The sequence below is a fragment of the Acanthaster planci genome, linkage group LG15 (assembly GCF_054643075.1).
Source record: "Acanthaster planci isolate LZ-2023a linkage group LG15, COTS_SCS, whole genome shotgun sequence".
NCBI lineage: Eukaryota > Metazoa > Echinodermata > Asteroidea > Valvatida > Acanthasteridae > Acanthaster > Acanthaster planci.
This window is the reverse complement of record NC_141791.1, coordinates 4,027,898-4,049,564: the sequence shown is the minus strand read 5'-3', so window position 1 is coordinate 4,049,564 and position 21,667 is coordinate 4,027,898. Positions and strand designations below refer to the sequence as shown.

The 21,667-nt window shown below is 40.4% G+C and overlaps 1 protein-coding gene across 1 annotated transcript; it reads right to left on the bottom strand.

Moving 5' to 3' along the window:
• Positions 1 to 12,100: 12,100 nt before the first annotated feature.
• LOC110988213 (uncharacterized) lies at positions 12,101 to 13,978 on the bottom strand. Its single transcript, XM_022251533.2, has 2 exons — positions 13,456 to 13,978; positions 12,101 to 12,932 (listed from the first exon to the last, which is right to left on the bottom strand). Exons 1-2 carry the CDS (start codon positions 13,934 to 13,936, stop codon positions 12,664 to 12,666), a joined length of 750 nt encoding a protein of 249 aa, XP_022107225.2. The 5' UTR covers positions 13,937 to 13,978; the 3' UTR covers positions 12,101 to 12,663.
• Positions 13,979 to 21,667: the final 7,689 nt, after the last annotated feature.

Sequence of the window (21,667 nt, the reverse complement as noted above, 5' to 3'; positions counted from 1 at the left end):
ACATAATAATCTTTTGTACCAGACATCTTTCTAAACAGATGTACCCAATTTTTTCTCACTACCGTTGAAGGTTTATTGAGGGCTAGGGGGTCTTTTGTCGCTTCTCTTCTGTATTCTAGATGTATTTTGCTCCAAAAGGCATAGCCATGCCTGTGGTTTCTAAATTCCAGAAATGGCAAGCAGATCACAATAAACTTTCAACACCGTGAAAATGCAGTTTTACCATTAAATCACCGTGAAAAATCAGCTTGGGAGCGGATTAGCTCACAGCAGTTTCACGGCCTTTTCACGCCAACATCTTGGTAGCTGGTGGTCCTATTGTTATTCATAACGTACACCGATCCAGCTTCCCACTGTGGAAGGTGTGAAAGCAGCGGATTAACTGTCGAAGCGTAATAAAAGATTAGTGTGATAGACAGCCAGGAATTAGCGCAGCAGTTACCAACAAAAAGAGCGATTTTCAAGATGTATTTTTTTGCGTTGGGGAGATGTTAATTATATATAACAAGAGCGATTGAATACCCCTGTTTAGGTCTGGAGTGTAAACTCCTCGCTTATCACGAACTCAACGGACCGTACTGTAGCAAGATCCACTGTCGCGTCAGCCCTTGACACTCATGCCTCATGCGCGCTCAATCTTAACGATGCTCTGCTGGCACGGGGCCACTAAAAAATTCATTGAGCCACTGCATTCTCCAAAATCAATGGCCCAAGCGGCAGTGGTCATTTGAGGAACACTGCCACATTTTCAGAAATTTCCTCACATTTAATGACTCGTGTTTTAAATCACCGGTGCAGCACTTTCAAGTTCACGGTATAATTCCACAGCCTGAACAGTTGTGATTGCCTGCTTCATGTACGAGGCTCATGTGCTACATGTAAACACGTAGCTAGCGCGCAGCGCGACTGTTCATTGCACGGTCGACAGTCCCTCTCTAACGCCACAGTCGTCGACTGTGGCGTTAGAGAGGGACACCCTGGTTGAACTGATCATGGCTGTCCACTCCAGAGTGACCACTGGCTGACCTTTTGTCCGAGATGCACGTCAATGCAGAGTGTTGCCTTGTGGCTTCAGAAAGCTTTGCGTTACAAGTTGGGTAGGTTTTGTGAGGGAGATAGTTGACTGTCACGGATACGGTGTCACTACGGTGAAACTCGATTCCACGCACTCTTAGCAATATTGCGCAAACAAATTCTGTATTATCTACTAAAGTGCTGTCGGTAATTTTCAGTGTCATTTTAGCCTCGTTACGCAGTCTCTGAAATCGTACGGTCCCTCTATTGTCCACGGTATTCTTGACAGAACAAGGCGAATTCACTGTGTCATAGCATCTTGAAACATCAATTTCACCATAAATCTTGTCCAGATTCGGCTTTCTGTACCATTGGGCCGCTTGTGCGCGTTCCTCTGACTCAAATCTGACATTGCATGCCAACTCCAACTTCTCACCTTTTCTCAGAATCACCGCGTTGGAGGTGGGCCAAATCGTTAGGGAATTTGCCAAACTTATCAAAGCATTAAGCAGACAGAAGACAGAGGTGACTTGAAAAGCCATATTCTCAATCTATGTTCTCACTAAAAATGAATGGAAAAATAATCTGAAATCTTGGATCAATTAGTTAATCAAACTTGCTTCAGGAAAGCGCTTTGCCCAAATATATACCAAACAAACACATATATACATTACGGGGGGCATATATAGGTGTTCATATTTAGTAACACTTGTAACGAAGGTCTTATGTAAACAGTTAAGGTTTTCGTTTTATTTATTTTTTCTTTTGATTCGCTTGCGAGTGTTTTCTTTAAAGAACCACTCTGGTTGTCACTCATCTTTGGAGTCAGTACAAAGTATTTTGCTTTCGTTTTAAATCGGCAAATCATACATGAAAACTTCCCTTTTGAAATTAAGACCCGCCCTTAAAAAAATCAATATTATATGAGGTCGGCCCTGCTGTTGTTTCCGGGGGAGGTTTGCCAGTAAAAAAAGGAAGATATAAAAGGCCCATTTAAGATGGTAATCAAGGCAAGCAACTAGAGGCACTTGCCTCATTCTGCTCTGAATTAGTTGATTTGTTCAAACAATATAACAAGCAAAGATTAAAAAACCTAAAATGAACAGACACATAAACACATAAGATGCTTTTTCAAAGTTGGTGTATCGTATTGACCCAGCAAAGAGCACAACACAAAGAGTCTCACAAAGATGACAAACATGCTCTGCGAAAAGTGAGGAAGATGGGAGACTGAAGATGTAACCTTTGACACTTTGATGAGCTTGTAATATTTTTCGTAAGGTTCAGTGCAATGGCAAGAAGGACGTTGTCAAACCTTTCTGACCTCCCCGGCAACCCGGCGCCCTTCCCACATTGTAAAAACGCCTTTGCCCAACCTGGGTTACCAGGTTGAACCGTACAAATAACAACTTCAACAAACGCTGGGTAAAATTATGAGACAAGTTTGCCAACATATCAGGAGAGAATCAACGCAATCTGTTTGCCCAACAGTAAGGCGATTCAGCTGGTATCCCGCGCTAGGAAGAAAGTTTGTACAATTGCTTGCCATTATATATAAATATATATAGGTTATTAATTTTAGCTGCAACACCAAATTGCGTACCACCGCCATACATTTAACTTAATTTTCTTTTCCAAAAAGAGATTTGAACTTTATACACGAAAATGTAGCCTGGTTTAAAGGCAGTTTATATACACTGTAAAAATTGCACGCACTTCGTGCACTTGCATGTTCATGTGACTTAGTACTTATTGCACTTGAGGCGATTAAGTGAGAACATGCGGACAGCTGACTCATGTGAGGTGAAAGTAAACATTTCAACCAAAACACTTCAAATGCTTGAAGCATACTTTTAGTGCCTGAAGTGCATTTGATCTCATCTCATGCACCTGTTTTTGCGCACCAATATAAACTAAGTGCACGTGAATCGTTCAAGTGGCAATCTATTGACACCTGAGGTTCATTCAATGGCACCTAACATGCTTGAATCACACTTTTAGGTACCTGAAGTGCATTTGACCTCACCTCATGCACCTGCATTAGGCCACCAACATAAACTCATTGCACCTCAATCGTTCAAGTGGCAATATATTGACACCTGAGGTTCATTCAATGGCACCTAACGTGCTTGAAGCACATTTTTGGTTACCTGAAGTGCATTTGATCTAATCTCATGCACCTGTATTTGCGCACCAATATAAACTTGCTGCACCTGAATCGTTCAAGTGGCAATATGTTGACACCTGAGGTTTATTCAATGGCACCTAACGTGCTTGAAGCACTCTTGTAGGTACCAGAAGTGCATTTGATCTCATCTCATGCACCTGTATTTGCGCACCAATATAAACTAAGTGCACGTGAATCGTTCAAGTGGCAATCTATTGACACCTGAGGTTCATTCAATGGCACCTAACATGCTTGAATCACACTTTTAGGTACCTGAAGTGCATTTGACCTCACCTCATGCACCTGCATTTGGGCACCAACATAAACTCACTGCACCTCAATCGTTCAAGTGGCAATATATTGACACCTGAGGTTCATTCAATGGCACCTAACGTGCTTGAAGCACATTTTTAGTTACCTGAAGTGCATTTGATCTAATCTCATGCACCTGTATTTGCGCACCAATATAAACTTGCTGCACCTGAATCGTTCAAGTGGCAATATGTTGACACCTGAGGTTTATTCAATGGCACCTAACGTGCTTGAAGCACATTTTTGGTTACCTGAAGTGCATTTGATCTAATCTCATGCACCTGTATTTGCGCACCAATATAAACTTGCTGCACCTGAATCGTTCAAGTGGCAATATGTTGACACCTGAGGTTCATTCAATGGCACATAACATGCTTGAAGCACTCTTGTAGGTACCAGAAGTGCACCAGTATAAACTCGCTGCACCTGAAAAGTAGCAATTGACACATGATGGGATTCATATGCTTGAAGCACTGCAGCACCAACGTACTTGAAGCATATTAGTTACCTGTAGTGAATTTGATCTAACATGAGGCACCAGTATATGTTCATACATGTACGTAATGCGTAGGCCTACCTGGTAAACAGAATATGTTTTATAACTCGACGTGCCGACGTCCCTGCCTGTGGCTTTGGCTTTGCATGTGTTGGAAACAATAGGATTTAGAACCTTAAGTGAATATGCCACCCATACATCCACGATGCTCTTAAATTGTCTAAGTAATAAGACAAGGTACGTGATACTTAACAGCTACAAGACTTGGTTTACTGCACATGAAGCAGTGGTTCGATGCCTGTAGCTATAGTGAGTCTGCTCTTACCTAATGGGGCACGTATTTCCAGCTCTTGAATGGTTAATTATGCACCGGAATTGATAAAGAATAATATTGTGCAAGTAACACTACATATTTCTCCACTGCGGCGATCGCGGCCTGTGAACCCTAATTTATTAGCCCACCGAAGAAAAGCTGAGCTGTATTTTGGCAAGCCATCTTCATTATGAGCAGCGATTAGCCCAAGCCTAACCTCGGCAGCAGGGCACATCATCAAAGGCTAAAGTGGGGGAATTTCATCACCTGAGACGCCTGATGTATCACTTGCCGCCCTTTTGATCACGTGACAGGAAACACTTCGCGTATTAATTTATACTTTTTTCCCCTTTTATTAGTACTTTCTAGTCCAGTATTTTTGTAAAAATCCATCTTGCATTGGTCATGTGAAGGAGGCTCTAGACTGTTCGTTTCTTTTGCCAAGTAACAAAATGCCGTTTTGTATTTCAAGAGTATAGCCTTTAACCGGATTATTTTTCCTGCCGTGTATGAAAAACAGTCCTGGCATAAAATATGACACAGGTACGCGGGCGCGTATGTACACGTACGTACATGTACGTTATAGCATACTACATGCACCGGCGGCCGTTTGTATGTTGTTGACACGATTGCATCATGGCGTCGTTGATCGGAGAACTGAAGACGAAGACAACAGAAGAATTGTGTGCTTTCCGTCGGGAACAGGACATGTCCGATGATGTCATCGAGAAATTTGAGAGTAAGTATTCAAGCAGTTTGCATTAGTTTCAACTGTTTCTTACTGTGGGAGAAACAGATTTTACTTGCTGGGATTCACTGTGACCCTAACGTTAGGTCTTATGACCGATCCCAAGGCTGTTTACCCGTGCACGGCCGCACGTATGCAAAGGCCATGCAGGAAAAGAATGGAACTTTTCCCATGTATAGGCCTAGCCTAGATCAGATGTCGGTAGGTATGAGCCCAAACGTTAGTCAAACACCTTCTGTCGAAGTATAAACGACATGGGACGTTTATAAACAAGTATATGTAGGCTAGGTTGCCCAGGGTGAGGCCCCCTCCATTGTATGTGGCCACCGCTGTAGAAAGTGGGTTTTTTTTGGGGGGGGGCTTATAATTGTTTCCTGTAACAACTTATTCATTATAGATCCCGCGCTGAATTTCTCAGGAAGCTGTTCAAATACAGAGTGGCACAGAATGAAATAGGACAGCTATTATTACAAGATTACATTTGTAATTTTGTGAGCCATCCCCCTTTATTTTAGTGTTCCATTTCCTTTTAAGTTCCTCAAAATTCTCTGCATATGTTCATTGTCATTACGCACGCATTTTCCTTGACAAGCAGGGGGATTTCAAACAGAAGGAACTGGAAAAGTCTAGATTTTTTCTTGCAATCTAAATTTTCCTCCGATTTCATGATTTAAAGCCACTTGATATTTGTTACATGAAATACAGATCTTTACAGATCTTTAGATTAAATCTAAATCAAGTGCGACAGTTTCTCTTTTGAGTAAACTGTTTTATACCTATGATTAACAACACAATTTGCATAGGATGGAAAAAATCCCACACCTTCTTGTTCCATAGTTGAGGAAGCAATATGGGTGTCTATACAGGTGTTTGTTTGCTGAAACCAAAGTGGCTGTGCTGACAACAGTGGACAGTAAAAAAGTTCCCTGTAAACTGCCTGACAATCCAAATGCACATTTCATAAATTAATTTTCTTGGTAATAACGCAGGTTGGTGAGAAAATTGACAACACACAAAATTCCCCGACCCTCGTGATCAGCATGGACGACAAGGTACCAACTGGAGCACACGTTGTCAGCTTTCAAAGAACCATGGTTGAAGTGTATGGACAAAAACCAGTCAAGCGGAGGATACTCACTTTACTGAGTGGATACTACATCCTTGACTTCGAATATCCACATGGATACTCCGTCATGCTCAAATTCCTGCAGCATTTTCTGCTGGGCAGAATGGTGAAAGACATGCCAAAGTCTGGAGTAACCTATACTGTTAATTAGGATTGACCATACAGGTAGCAGGGTCGGATCTTTATCATTAGATAAACGACTTTCCAAAGTTGCATGTCAATCAGGAGAGACTCAGTGCATGACTTTTACTATTTTTTCGTGTTGGCAAATTGTGATTACAACATTTGTTTCTTTATTAAGTATGAGGATTTCATGCAATATGAAACTGAATTGGACACAGAAAAATCAACATTGAAATGCAGAGATTTTTTTCAGGGGAATGGATGTTAGGTGTATTTCTCATCTGTGACAAATGCATTTCCATGAACACGAAACAAGATACTTAAAACCTGTTTTGGATTTCTGTGCAGTGGTTTGCTTTATGGTTAACGTGACATTTAAACAGCCACAACTTGTCAGTTGAATGTTTGGTGGGGATGGTGGACACTATTATGAGACATATCCCTACCCTTTTGTGACACTGACAAACCCTCAAATTATACTGACCCTCATTTTGGTTTCAATTCAGTTTTAATTTGCCAGAAAGACTCACTACCTTGATCTCTTCTAATTCATAATTCATGTCTGTCATAACGCATTTAGAATACAAGAACAAGTTAACTGGACAAATCAAAATTCTCTTATAAATAATGTAATGAAAGGGTGTATAACATTTAAAAATATTTTAGAGGGTCTTCCAAACAAAGAGGAAGGCATCTATATTCAGTAATGAGAAAATATTAACCAATGCCAACTATAGTTTTTTAATAAGTGTTTCATGAAAAGTTAAGTGTTGAAAAGTTTCAAGGTTTTTGAGAAGTTTTGTAATATTTTATATCGAATACGTCCGGTGAAACTGATAATTTCAACTGTTAATTTAACTGGGAGTGTTAAGGGAATGTACATGGGCAAGCAAAACTACAAACAAAACTACAGTCATTCACGTAGTACCTCATTGAAATGTTGTAAATTTACATTCAAAATTTGATCCTGTAAAATAATAGCACCAGAAAAGTATAGTATTTTTTGTCAGTTTCCAACACTGGTCGGCCGACTTTTGTTTGAAAAACCTGATTGTTTCAACTTTAACCTCTCAGTCACCCAATTTATTCAGTCAAATTTGCTTGTGTTTTAACCCATTTGTGACCGAATGCAATCCAGCTAAGTGCGTTTACCTACAGCCTTACATTTGATTCATGTCTTCTGGGATTGAAACACTACAGGAAAATAATCCATTATCTTGGATTCTTCAGGCATTTTGGAGCATTTTGTGCCAAGTTTGTTTTTTTAAGTCTGTAATTGAGATACAAAGTGGTAGTTATATCAATCAATCATGTTCTGTACCATTTCAAATACCACATTTTATCCATATCTTTTATAGCTACTACATGCATAAATAAGAAATAAATCATGTGATTGAATGTATATTAGAAATGTTCCTAACACTGCTTTTAATATACTCACATTCTATGCTTGCAACTGCCATCCAGTGATAATAATCATGTCAATGCATAAAATGTATAATCTTTATGTGAATGGAAGCCAACTAAGATTTACTTTATGTGGTCCGTGCGCATCGCATACATGTCAAACATTGCGGTGTTAGGCGTTAGTCTGCTGGTGCCTAAACTTTTCCTAAGAATGTCACCTCTGTCACTTGTTTCGTTGCTTGATGTACATGAAGTAATGGAAATACCGTGTCATCTCAGGTGCATGTATGTGAATGCATCAATGCTTGAAATACAGGAGGTAATGGACGTGCCTCAGGTAAATGCTGTGCTGCAAGTAGCGCGTTAACTAGCACCTGAGGCACAAAGTGTCTCAGGTGCAATTGGTGCTAGTAAGTGCTATTTGAGAAACTGGCACCTGAAGTGCAATGGTACCTCAGGTGTTCATGATTCTGGGACAAATACGTGCTAGTCGTTATGTGCTAGGAAAATAGCACCTGAAGTGCAATGGTGCCTCAGGTGTTCATGATTCTGGGACAAATACGTGCTAGTCGTTATGTGCTAGGAAAATAGCACCTGAAGTGCAATAGTGCCTCAGGTGTTCATGATTCTGGGACAAATACGTGCTAGTCAGTATGTGCTAGTAAACGTGCACTAGTTGGCCGTCTAACACCTAAGGTGCATAAAACTAAGTGCATGAGGTGTTCATGATTCTGGGACAAATAGCCGCTAGTCTACAAGTGCATCATGTGCAGCGCATTTTTACAGTGTAGGATTTGCAATATCTCCAGAACGCAACTGTCGAATTACCTTGAAATTTCTTAATGTAAAGTAAGTACATAACAGTGTCAGACAATCTATAAATCTTACCGCCTGGAATACTGTCATTTTCAAAAAAGAGATATTTTATGGTCATTTAAATGCCATAACTCTTAATAACGGGTGCAACGAAAATGTATGTGAAGCATTGAACTATTGGAAGAGTCTATCTGAAGGGTAATATACAAACTACCAATACGCCTTCGGTAAGCCTAAACTCATTATTAGGTAAATAAACATAGCCCTAAATAACCATAACTAACAGTCTGAACGAGACTTTAGACTGGTTGGAAATTGAAGTTTCTTTACGAAATTTTGGAAGTTAACCTCACGTGAATATATCATCTCGCTATCACCCCTTAAGCTGACGGGAATGGTCGAATAGCCGTTCTGTCGAAGCTCCTTACCGAAGCCTGGTTTTCTCGCACAAAATCTCCAATTTGAGACATTTAGCTTTCTGTTTTCCCACCAACAGTAACTCTCTTCTCTCGATTTTTCTAAAAAGCAGTGATCTCAAAAAACGGAACACAAGGTAAAACACAAACCCCCAAATCGGCCAGTTTTGACAAATTGCAGTAAATGCAAATCCTATACACTACCTTTAACGATTCTGTACATGCACAATACATCTAAACGCCCTTACTGCAAAATAGTCCTCATCTATGACACGGATACTTTCTTCTTGTTTAAATACAGATATATTTTTGAGCTGTTGATTTTTACTTTTTGATCTCTTAGAACTGCAAGAAATCTAATTTACTTCTACAAAACACAAAATACAGAGAAAGTCCTCTGATTGAGTCAACAGGATAGCACACAATGTGGACCGTCTTTAGATTCACTTTAAATTCATATGTAGAAGGCGAAAATGTCATTAAAAACATAAACTAATTTTGTCTCTATCACGTTTCACACGTTATGCAGTTTTATTTATTCACACTGCTGTCTTGCTAATTTGCAATTTTGAAAACTCCACTGACAATCTACAATCCACCGTATCAAAAAAAGCCATCAACATATCTTCGTATCGCACTTTCAATGTATCATATTTTTTTGAATGCATTTAATCTTGATTATACGAAATGGTGGTGCGAAATATATGGGATGGAAATTAAGTGCTTTGAAAAAGTTTTAGTAGTAATTGCCAATTCCATTCCAGCGAAGGGGCATTGAATTTTTAATTTTTGTTACAAATCGCCGAACCAGATAGCTGTAACTGTCCTCCACGTGTGACAGCTTGAAACACGGCGTGAACACTGTATTAGTTGAACAACAAGTGCCTGTATAATTTATGCATATGGTTTTACATTAAGAAAAATACATGTAGGGATGCCGCGAGCATAGTCTCAGTCGTAAACTCCTCCACTTTTCAATTTGTCCTTGATAAATTAAACAAGGGAAGATGCCACGCCCACAATTGCTGGCACGAATTCCAGCTACAGTCGTCGTCGCTTGTGTTACAGTCCTAGCTGACAGACGTTACGGAGGGGGTCTGTCACGGCGGTCCGCCTACCTTCCCCCTTGTCATCAGTAAAGTCCCCGTCTCCTAACCCCGGATGGTGGTTCGGAAAGAATGGGTTAACTTAATAAAAGTGTACTCAACCAGATGCTTCGCAGGCGAACATGTGCATGCCAGCGTTTATGTTTCTGGTGTCGTGCCGGTTCACTTTCCTCCTTGACAGAACGAGGCAGGGTACGATACCAAGAAGAGCGATAACAAACCCACCAGCCGCTGCTGGTACCGCAATGACTAAAATGCTGCGAGGTGGTGGAACGGGTTCGGTCAACAATAAGCAAGGGGAGGAAATCTTAACTGACACACTCTCGATTCTTCCTTCGTGCGGAGATGTGTTCGGAGAGGCCCGAGTGACTACAGCGACCGATGAAAAGGATGTGGCTCGATCAGACTGACGGGGACTGCTGGGATTGATCAGAGAAACGGATTCCGTGTGTGCGTCAGGTGGGTCCTGACGGGACATCGGTTGGGATCTGACGCATACGCAAATGTGGTTCTTGGAGCGTGGGTTCCTTCCATCTCTTCGGCCGTTGGATTTCCAGGGGCGAAGATTGGTCTCAAAGAGCACTTTCTGTCGACAGGAGGATAGGCTGGACTTCGTAGGCGACAGGTAAAGATTGAGTTGTGATACGAACTCTCCAGTGTGTTGAGATGCAGAGTGTTCTCAACTTGATCCCCGAAGACGACTGTGGCGTTGGAGAGTGACACCCTGGTTGAACTGACCATTGCTGTCCACTCCAGAGAGACTACTGGCTGACCTTTTGTCCGAGATGCACGTCAATGCAGAGTGTTGCCTTATAGCTTCGGAAAGCTTTGCGTTACACGTTGGGTTGGTTTTATCAGGGAGATAGTTGACTGTCACGGATACGGTCGCAGTACGGTGATAGTCCTTGCCACTCACACTTACCAACACTGTACAAGTGAAATCGGTGCTGTCCACCAACGCGCTTTCATTAATTATCAGAGTCATTGCCGAATGGGTACGGGTACGTCTTTCAAATCTTACGGTTCCACGGTTGTCCATGGTATTCACTATTTTTCTTGTCTATATCCCACCACAAAACGAGTCTCAATCAAACACTCGATAATTTAAAGCAACCTGCCAGGAACGTCAGTGCATTATGCATCTGATTTTGTGTCCGCAAAACTATGAATATTTATCTTGTTTATACAAATCCCTTATTCGGTCCACGAAAAAAATTCTTTTACTCCTGGTTTCACAAATAATTTACACTTTCATTTTACACATTAAACAATTCCTGCAAAACATGCTTGGAGCGTGTGGTAACGAGTGAACGTTACACTTTGTAAATATATGCCATTCCAAAACTGTGTTTTTAAACCAGGAAGAAGCATTTTCCATTCAACATCCTTGACGACTGAGGACACGGGACAGAGGGTTACTTTAGCAAACAGTAACCCCAAAGAGTCTGGTGTAAGGGTCGTGGTTACTTTCATCAGCAAAATTAAAGGGATATATTACAAAAATGTTCCAGTCCAAACGATCGGAGCAAAGAAAGAAGCAACAGCTTATTGAAGTCAGAGGTAGACTTCGTATTCGTTGCGTTGAATAAAATATAAGAATTTATAGGTAGGAAATTTTGTGGTTGCCCGAATGTTAAAACAACACAAACTCTGAGCTTAGGGGATAGACAACGGTTGGGGCACAAGCCTTGAGTGTTAGGTGTTTTGGTTCACTACTGCCATCCCATAATAGTTAAATTTAATCTGGAACAGCACTTGTCCTTTTGAACATCCGCTTATCGTCCCTTTGTACCACAATAAACACCTCTTAAAGTCATCTGCGTGCCATGCACATTGCAAAAACAAAAGTGCACTTCGCAGTAATTTAACCCAGTGGATATGATTTTGTTATGTTAGTATTTCTGACCTGTTGTCAAAGATGTCTTTTTGGTAAATGTTTCATTTCTTTTAATAACACAGCTCTTTTCACGGCAAAGCTGTGAAACTAAAGACTCTGCGGTCCAAGCCGAATCATTTGTAATTATCCTGATCGTGTTGTGTGGATATACAGTGCTTTATCAAAACGTAAAAGATCCACTGAGATGAAATTTCAGTCATTTGTGTTTAAAACCACATCTTGGTTAGATTATCAAAGCTGCTTTTTTTCGAGGAAGCCGGTTAAAATGTTGGTATCGTAGCAAAATTCATTTCGAATGAACCAGATTTCTAATGCATATTTAAAGGAAATGCACTTGACTTGGTAGCTGCTTATGTCTTTTTCTGATAATTAATCAACACCAATAGACATAACATCTCCAATTCCTATATACAATACTAAAAAAAGTTGAGGACCACTTTTTATTTTGTGTATACCTTTTTATGTGAAATATCTTACTGCTGAAAATACGCCAATACAACTGTCCTGATTTTTTGTATTTGTTATTCCAATGAAAAACCATCTAGACAAACTAAAAAACGAAAGAACTTGACCCCGCTCGTTGTTTTGAAAAAAATTTACAAGTTCGGAAGTGGTCCTTAATCATTTTTGAGTAGTACATTAAATACTGGGCTCATTACTCTGAAGATGCTTGTTAATGTAATTGGTTCTGAACTTCACAATGTCCAATAATGAAGAGGCCATTAGAATGGGTCAAGTCTCGGTTTGCCTTTGACTTTTTTCTTGAAGATGACATCCCCGCTGCCAATTTTTTGCTCGTTGATGATTGCATCGTTTGAGGACGCCACGTACAGGATGTTGTCGACGAACTTCGTGTCCCAGTCCTCGTCGTTGTCGCTGTCCCTGTCGCTATGTTTGGCCACTCCAAACGGACCGGCCCCACTGCTCGAGTCAACATCTTTGTAATACTGGTTTGTTTTTCCATGCCCCTGAGAAGTAAATGCTTTTTGACCTGTGGATCAGGGAATATGATAGTAAAATATTTGTCAAAAGTTTTAATGGCAGAACTGACCAGGCAACTTCACTGTTCAATATCTGTTTCTCTTTTGTTGACTTTGGTTACCGGTGGGGGGGCTGCTATGGTGTCACTAAGAAAGTGGAAAACCATAGCCTTCATTCGAGCCCTTTGAACCAATGTCACGGCCACTCGGTGCTGTTAAGGCTGCTTGTACGTGTTTGAACCACAATGTGCGGAATCAGCCTATATCAGGCTCGCAGCGTTGCTGGGGGGCGGGGGGTTGAGGGGCGTCACCCGGCGTGCAGCTCCACCCATCGGCAAAATTTAGATGCATTAAAAGTTATCTATTGTTATTGAGATGTGTCCCCTAACTGGTACTTTTGACCTCAATGCCTGTAGCTGGCGGCTGGGCTATGCAAACCTACTTTCTTCTCGTCCGTGAAGCCTTCTTCCTTGGTTCCCCCTTAGGACTCTAACCGAAATAAACCACAAATTACAACGGATTTTATTGACTCACCTTGCTCGACATTCTGACGGATGTTCCCTTCATCACGGAATACATCCTCACCGTGGTTAAGCCTTGCCATTCTCGGCACAGCTGCGTATGCATACGCATAATCATTACTCGCAGCTGAGTGTGTTGGGGTGATGTCTGGATCTAGTACAGCGTACTCCGGTGGTGGCTGCTCCGCGTGAACCACTGAAAAATCGGCGTCATCGTACAAGGACGATTCCAGTGGAGCTGACGGGCCGGTCGGTCTGATGTGCCCCACGGATGTGCCATCGCCGCTCGCTCCTGGATTAGCGAATCGGTCGTTGCGATCGTGTTCCTCATGCGCGTTGACTGCTTGATCTCTAATCTCTGAACTTGTTGAGTTGTACCTTTCCACGCGCCTCTTAATTTTTTTCTTCGAGACAAGGCAAACTATGACTACAAGGAGAATGATGATGATGGCACCGCTGGTAACCGTCATCACTACAATGAAAGTAGTTCCCATTGGGAAGGGAGTGGATTTGGGTACCAGCACGGTAGGGTCAGTCTCTTCTGATGGACTGGGGCTGCTTGAAGTAGTAAGCACAGACGTGACTTCAGTGGTAAGCACAGACATGACTTCAGTGGTTATAACAACAAGTTCTCGACTTTGAGTGGTAGGACTGCCTGTAGTAATAGTCTTTAGGTCAGACAGTCTGATGGAGCAGCTTCTTTTAATGCCAGGATAGGCATCACTAGACATGAAACAAGTGAATGTCATATTATGGTAAGACGTCTCCACTGTGTCGAGGTTCAGGATGCTTTCAACTTCATCCCCAGCAACGACTGTGGCATTAGAAATGGAAATCACTGATGAATTAAGGAGTATGGTCCATTCAAGCAAAACTACTGGTCTAGCCTTGTCAGACGAGCAAATCAGCAAAGGTAGTGCACTCTGGGGATTATTTAACGACGCATTACAAAATGGATACCTTTCATTGGGGAAGTAGTTGACGGTCACACTAATTGTTGTGGAAAGAGGATAGCCGTTCTTCCTGACAAATGAACATTCAAAGCGCGTGTTGTCATCTAATGTGCTATTCTGGATGGTTAATGTCAATGTTGAATCGTTTCTTTCACCCTTCGCATACTGGACTGAACCACGATTGTCACTGGTGAGATTAACAGGACATTCAAACTCGGGCTTACCACACCCGTTTGAAACATTTATTGCACCGTACGGATCTGCTTGTAGTCCTCGAATCCATCGAACTGCATAGAATTCATCACCAGCTTCCAATGTGATACCACATGCTAAGTGCAACTCTTTACCTCTTTGTACCGTGATCTTTGGTGTTGTTATGACCGTCGACGATGATACCATTTTCACAAGCGTGATGATTTGCACGAAAACAAACAGTGGGCTGCTCATCTTTACAGTATTTGCTGAATTCTGGGTATATCAGATAACCGATCTGGAGAGACGAACCTTTTTCAAGTCACACTGTACTCACCAAATGACGAACTTCAGCTCATATAATCGTACACTTCAATTTATCAAGGTTTTCAACCTTATCGACAAACAGAACAGAAACGCTCTTTGAAGATCCAACGTTCGGTTGCGAACACAACCGACCGATACGAGCATTGAATTGAAACCAATTTACAGACTTAAACATGTCAATGTGCACTAAGCATCACAACACGACTTCCGGGTGCTGTAATCACTTTGTAATTCCTCTACCACGAAGAGGTATTTTATTATGCAAATTAATGTCATAGCTAACCAACGCTGGACAAATGATGAAATTCATCTCACAGCTCTCAAAGCACCAGTAAAGCCTTTTTTGTTCATTTGTATAAAATGGACGATAATAGTAGGGAGGGACGTCGTTTGAGTTAACAGAGCATAAGCTACTTTCTCCACCATTGGTCAATCAATCTATATTAACTTTTTTTATCACTGTCAAACCCCATGTATTAGTGTCCACAATTGTGTGAATTTCTCTACCTTAATAATATTGGGGCAGTCCTAATTTTCTCAACTTGGTTTCAAATAAAAATAAATCAGTTCTAATATACAGTGAGAATAATAATCAATTGTGCTAATTTTTGACTTATATTTGGAGTACCTTGGTCCCCAGGAGATCAATCCCTAACTCAAAAATTAGGCGTGCCCCACCACCGTAGGGTATCACCACCCCACGTATGAACGTGACATTTGTACAACTGCAGACAATTTTTCGAATGGTTAAAAGAACCAAAAGTTGAAATAAGGCTCCCTCTTAAGGATAAACTCATTGCTGCTTATCTTCCTCACAAGAAAACCTCAGCCAAATCCGATAGTTTTATAACTACTGCCGCCGCTGTTATAAAATGGATTAATTCTTTAGTAAATGCAAATCCCAACCCGGTTGATTCGCCTATAGTTCAGCAGATTATTATTAGGATTAAACGTCAACTTTATAAACCCCCGTGCGAAAAGGACCCTTTTCTTTTGAGACCGTCAAAAGAGCTGTTTATGTGGATAAATTTGGCAGTCCAGAAAATAACTTGTTTGATCTCAGAAAAGCTTGATACGTGGCATTAAAGTTTTCCTTGCTTTTTTAGACACAAGGAAATGGTACAACTTTTTTGTCATCGATGTAGCCCTATGTCAGTTTATTAATATATTTATTGCATCTTTGAGGGTTGTAACGTAATTGGCTTGCATTTTATACTATGTTCATGCATCACTAATTTACACAGCATAATACTACATTTGTTACACAGAATCATATAGAATCACACTTATCTGTTTGTAACCTCTGATCAGCAGTTTATTTTATGTAAGTTGAAAGAGATTCTGGATGAAACCCGAAGGGCTTTTTACAGCCACAATTCAAATGAATCAGTGAGGAGACAATAAAGGTTTCGATTGATACGCGATTTAACCCCTTCTTTGTATAAATTTGTTTTCGCCAATTAATGTAATATGAGAAGGATTCCGGGTGAAACCCGAAGGGTATTTTACAGCCAAGATTCAGATAAATCATTGAGGATGGTATGGAAAATTATTAATTGATACTAACTTTTAATAATATACACCTGTAACATGTGTATTATGCCAATATACAATTGTACATGCACTCAGCAGTTCTGCAACGACTCACTCCGATGCTATAATAAATTCAGAAATATAATTCTGGTCTTCAAATACGTCCTTGTTATGTCTTCCAATATAGATTGAGACTGTTCTTCATGCGGATGAGCGCAGCAAAGGAGCATGAAAAGATTTATACACGCAGATGTACATTGCTGGCCAACCCAAGGACAATGGAACGAATTCATCTCGCGGTTCAAAGCATTAGTAAAACCTTTTGTACAAAGAGTCGAGGGTACGGTTTAAGTCTTCGCGTCCTCGCCAATTCGAATCACAGAATCTCCACTGTTTCGTCTGAGTATATTCCTGTCACTACCACTGTGTACAATATCATTAGCCAAAGATGGCCCTAAAAGTATGCAAGCAGTAATTTATAGTATTTCTGGCATATCTGTAATTTATATTTAATTTGCTTGGGTAGAGTTATACTCATGAATATTCTGGAAATTCATAATTCCCATGGCCATTTATGATTACTCATCGACAATTAAGCAACAGTCAGCACCGAGTGCACACTGTTATGCATGATGTTGGAGCAGAAAACACTAGTGCCAAAAAGAATGTTGAAATTTGGGGGAAGACGCAGATTAGTGAAAATTCTGCTTATGGACTAGTAACAAGCCATCACTGCTGGTCCGGCTGGCAAGTGAGAAAAACGTTACGGGCAAACCCTGTCCATGCACGATGTCATATGTACACTGCGCTTGCTGGATTGGACAATGATGTAGGCCTACACGCCGTTGCTATCCTCGCTCGCTCTGATGCTACATTGTCGGCTTTGTTATTCCACCACTTTGTATACAGTTTCAAAGTCTTTTGGCAATTCCATAATTCGGTGTGGTAGCTTCACCACTCCGTGTGCCTTTTACCCACAAAAGTTGGAAATATTCATATGTCTTCTGGTATGTGGTCAAGGGGGGGGGTTGTGATATCTAACACCAAGTTTCGTGGAATTTTATGAATCGTGTCACATTTTAGGGCTGAAAAAAACATGTGTCCTTCCTAAGCAAAATGTGCTTATCAACTTGTCAGCTACATCCAGCAAATTTGAGCCATCGTACGTGTATCCATCTCTTCTCACAGCTCAAAAAAGGAAAAAATCAATCCTGTCTTTCCTAGGAAAGACAGGATCCTGTCTTAACAAAACAGCTGCTTTACATTCACAACATGTGGAAAGAAAGTTTTGTGGTTTTCACAAGTTCCCTTCGCATTTCGCTATCACGGTTTCGAAAACACGCACGCAATATTGCTTCATGCAAGGTTTCCGCTGGTTCCCGCTGCGCCGTGCTACTGCCAAAAAGGTGTGATGGCAACGAGGCAACCGGTCGATGTATTAAAATTTGCCGGATGTAGCTGAAAAGTTGATAAGCACAATTTGGTTATGTAGAACCATGGAGGAAGGACACTTTTTTTTTCAGCCCTAAAATGTGACAAGATTCATAAAATTCCACGAAACTTGGTGTTAGATATCACAACCCCCCCCCTTGACCACATACCAGAAGACATATGAATATTTCCAACTTTTGTGGGTAAAAGGCACACGGAGTGGTGAAGCTACCACACCGAATTATGGAATTGCCAAAAGACTTTGAAACTGTACACAAAGTGGTGGAATAACAAAGCCGACAATGTAGCATCAGAGCGAGCGAGGATAGCAACGGCGTGTAGGCCTACATCATTGTCCAATCCAGCAAGCGCAGTGTACATATGACATCGTGCATGGACAGGGTTTGCCCGTAACGTTTTTCTCACTTGCCAGCCGGACCAGCAGTGATGGCTTGTTACTAGTCCATAAGCAGAATTTTCACTAATCCGCGTCTTCCCCCAAATTTCAACACTCTTTTTGGCACTAGTGTTTTCTGCTCCAACATCATGCATAACAGTGTGCACTCGGTGCTGACTGTTGTTTAATTGTCGATGAGTAATCATAAATGGCCATGGGAATTATGAATTTCCAGAATATTCATGAGTATAACTCTACCCAAGCAAATTAAATATAAATTACAGATATGCCAGAAATACTATAAATTACTGCTTGCATACTTTTAGGGCCATCTTTGGCTAATGATATTGTACACAGTGGTAGTGACAGGAATATACTCAGACGAAACAGTGGAGATTCTGTGATTCGAATTGGCGAGGACGCGAAGACTTAAACCGTACCCTCGACTCTTTGTACAAAAGGTTTTACTAATGCTTTGAACCGCGAGATGAATTCGTTCCATTGTCCTTGGGTTGGCCAGCAATGTACATCTGCGTGTATAAATCTTTTCATGCTCCTTTGCTGCGCTCATCCGCATGAAAAACAGTCTCAATCTATATTGGAAGACATAACAAGGACGTATTTGAAGACCAGAATTTTATTTCTGAATTTATTATAGCATTGGAGTGAGTCGTTGCAGAACCGCTGAGTGCATGTACAATGGTATATTGGCATAATACAGATGTTATAAGTATATATTATTAAAAGTTAGTATCAATTAATAATTTTCCATACCATCCTCAATGATTCATCTGAATCTTGGCTGTAAAAAGCCCTTCGGTTTTCATCCAGAATCTCTCTCAACTTACATAAAATAAACTGCTGATCAGAGGTTACAAACAGATAAGTGTGATTCTATATGATTCTGTATAAACAAATGTAATATTAAGCTGTGTAAATTAGTGATGCATGAACATAGTGTAAAATGCAAGCCAATTACGTTACAACCATCAAAGATGCAATAAATATATTAATAAACTGACATAGGCCTACATCGATGACAACAGGAGTCTAGTCAATAATTATTCCAATTAACTGATCTCTTTTCTTTTAAGCTACTTGGATTTCTGTATGGCATAGAATATCTCTACTTGTACACATATAAATAAAATCATCTTTAACCGTTGTCTAATTTTTCAAATTCCCAATTGTGTATCGATGGTTAACTCTTCCGTTGTAGCTGAAAATACAATATTTAATACAAGCAAGCAACATGTGGAAGAATAATTCTTTAGTCATTTAATTCAGAAGAGACTGCTAATCTTCTTTCGAAATCTCTTTAAACATATCTGTTTTGGCTGTGGTAGTTTTCCATCTCCCATGCTGCTTAATTAATTCCTCTGAAACCCCTTTATTAGCTAAATGCGATGCTCCACCAGACCTTAAACAGTGCATGCCATAATTCTTGGGATCGGACACCACAATCTGTTTCAGTGCATCAGGAAATAGCTCTCTGCCTTGTGTAACTTACTTAGTGGCTTATTCTTCAGAGGTACGCGCGTTTTCTGTTTGGAGTGGTAGGAGAGTGGTGTGAAGACGGATACATCATCTCCTATTTTAGTATCACATTTTACAAGTACAACCTTAAAATGGAAACCGGAGAGTATCATTGTTGGTGTGAGCGATTTAGCGCAGTTGAGCCTTTGCCAAAAATGTCAGTTTTAGATCTTAAAACTAACAACCCATTTCCTTCCAGCAATTGAGAAATGTGACTAGCTTTTAGTTGTACCATTTCCTTGTGTCGGAAAAGCAAGGGAAACTTTAATGCCACGTAACAAGCTTTTCTGAGGTCAAACAAGTCATTTTCTGGACTGCCAAATTTATCCACATAAACAGCTCTTTTGACGGTCTCAAGAGAAATGGGTCCTTTTCGCACGGGGGTTTGTGAAGTTGACGTTTAATTTAATTCTAATAATAATCTGCTGAACCATAGGCGAATCAACCGGGTTGGGATTTGCATTTAGTAAAGAATTAATCCATTTTATAACAGCGGCGGCAGTAGTTATAAAACTATCGGATTTGGCTGAGGTTTTCTTGTGAAGAAGGTAAGCAGCAATGAGTTTATCCTTAATAGGGAGCCTTATTTCAACTTTTGGTTCTTTTAACCATTCGAAAAATTGTCTACAGTTGTACAAATGTCACGTTCATACGTGGGGTGGTGATACCCTACGGTGGTGGGGTACGCCTAATTTTTGAGTTAGGGATTGATCTCTCCGGTGACCAAGGCACTCCAAATAAAAATAAAAAATTGGCACAATTGATTAGTATTCTCACCGTATGTTAGAACTGATTTATTTTTATTTGAAACCAAGTTGAGAAATTTGGGACTGCCCCAATATTATTAAGGTAGAGAAAATTCACACAATTGTGGACACTGATACATGGGGTTTGACAGTGATAAAATAGTTAATGTGGATTGATTGACCAATGGTGGAGAAAAAAGCTTCTGCTCTGTTAACTCAAACGACGTCCCTCCCCACCATTATCGTTCATTTTGTACAAAAAACAAAAAGGCTTTACTGGTGCTTTGAGAGCTGTGAGATGAATTCCATCATTTGTCCAGCGTTGGTTAGCTATGTACATTTGCATGTACTTAAAAGCTTCATTCCTGTCCCAAGCCGATGAGGAACTCCTCGGCTGGGTGCACAACTATTTTTCATTCACAAGCACAGTACAGGCTTTACACGTTACATGCAGACATGCAGTCGACACCATCAGTGTATCGCACGGCACACACACTGTCTTACGGTCCAACTGGATTTATATCTATGTGTTAGTTGCGGAATATGCTGAAACATTTAAGTTAGTAAAGGCTATCGAAAGCTGGGGGCCCTTCACACCACCAATGAGCAAGTTTCTCGAGTGACTGATTTGAGAACTACAGTTCACTGTCTCTTCAAATGAAGATTACGTTTGCAACCTTGGAAGTACACGCTTACTCTTTGAAATCCCTCAGTCACCAAAGGAAATTCTTTCGTTTGGAATATACATGCATTTGGAATATCATCTCTTTCGTCTGGGAAGTATCATGAGGTAAGTTTCTAAACAATTAATCTGTTTTGCAAAATTGTACATGAATTGTGATTGTTGAAGTTGTTTTTGAAAATTGTTTAATAACATAGAAAGAGTTAAAACCGGGGTTCAACCAAAAGCAAAATGGCTAAATGTGAATTTTAAAATAATTAAACAAAGAAAAAATGATAAAAGTGATACAAATCGTTAGAATATAAATCTAAATAAATTTTTTAAAAAATGAAGTAAAACTAAAATGGCAGGGATATGTAAAATGAACTAAAATGGAAGTTGTATGTAAAAATGAAGGAGACACGTTAAAAAATCGTATAGTGCAACGC

Coding starts and splice junctions, on each gene's coding strand:
- LOC110988213 (XM_022251533.2), bottom strand. CDS start 13,936: ATGGGAACTACTTTCATTGTAGTGATGACGGTTACCAGCGGTGCCATC. Junction 12,933..13,455: donor CCGTCAGAATGTCGAGCAAG/GTGAGTCAATAA, acceptor CCTGATCCACAG/GTCAAAAAGCATTTACTTCT.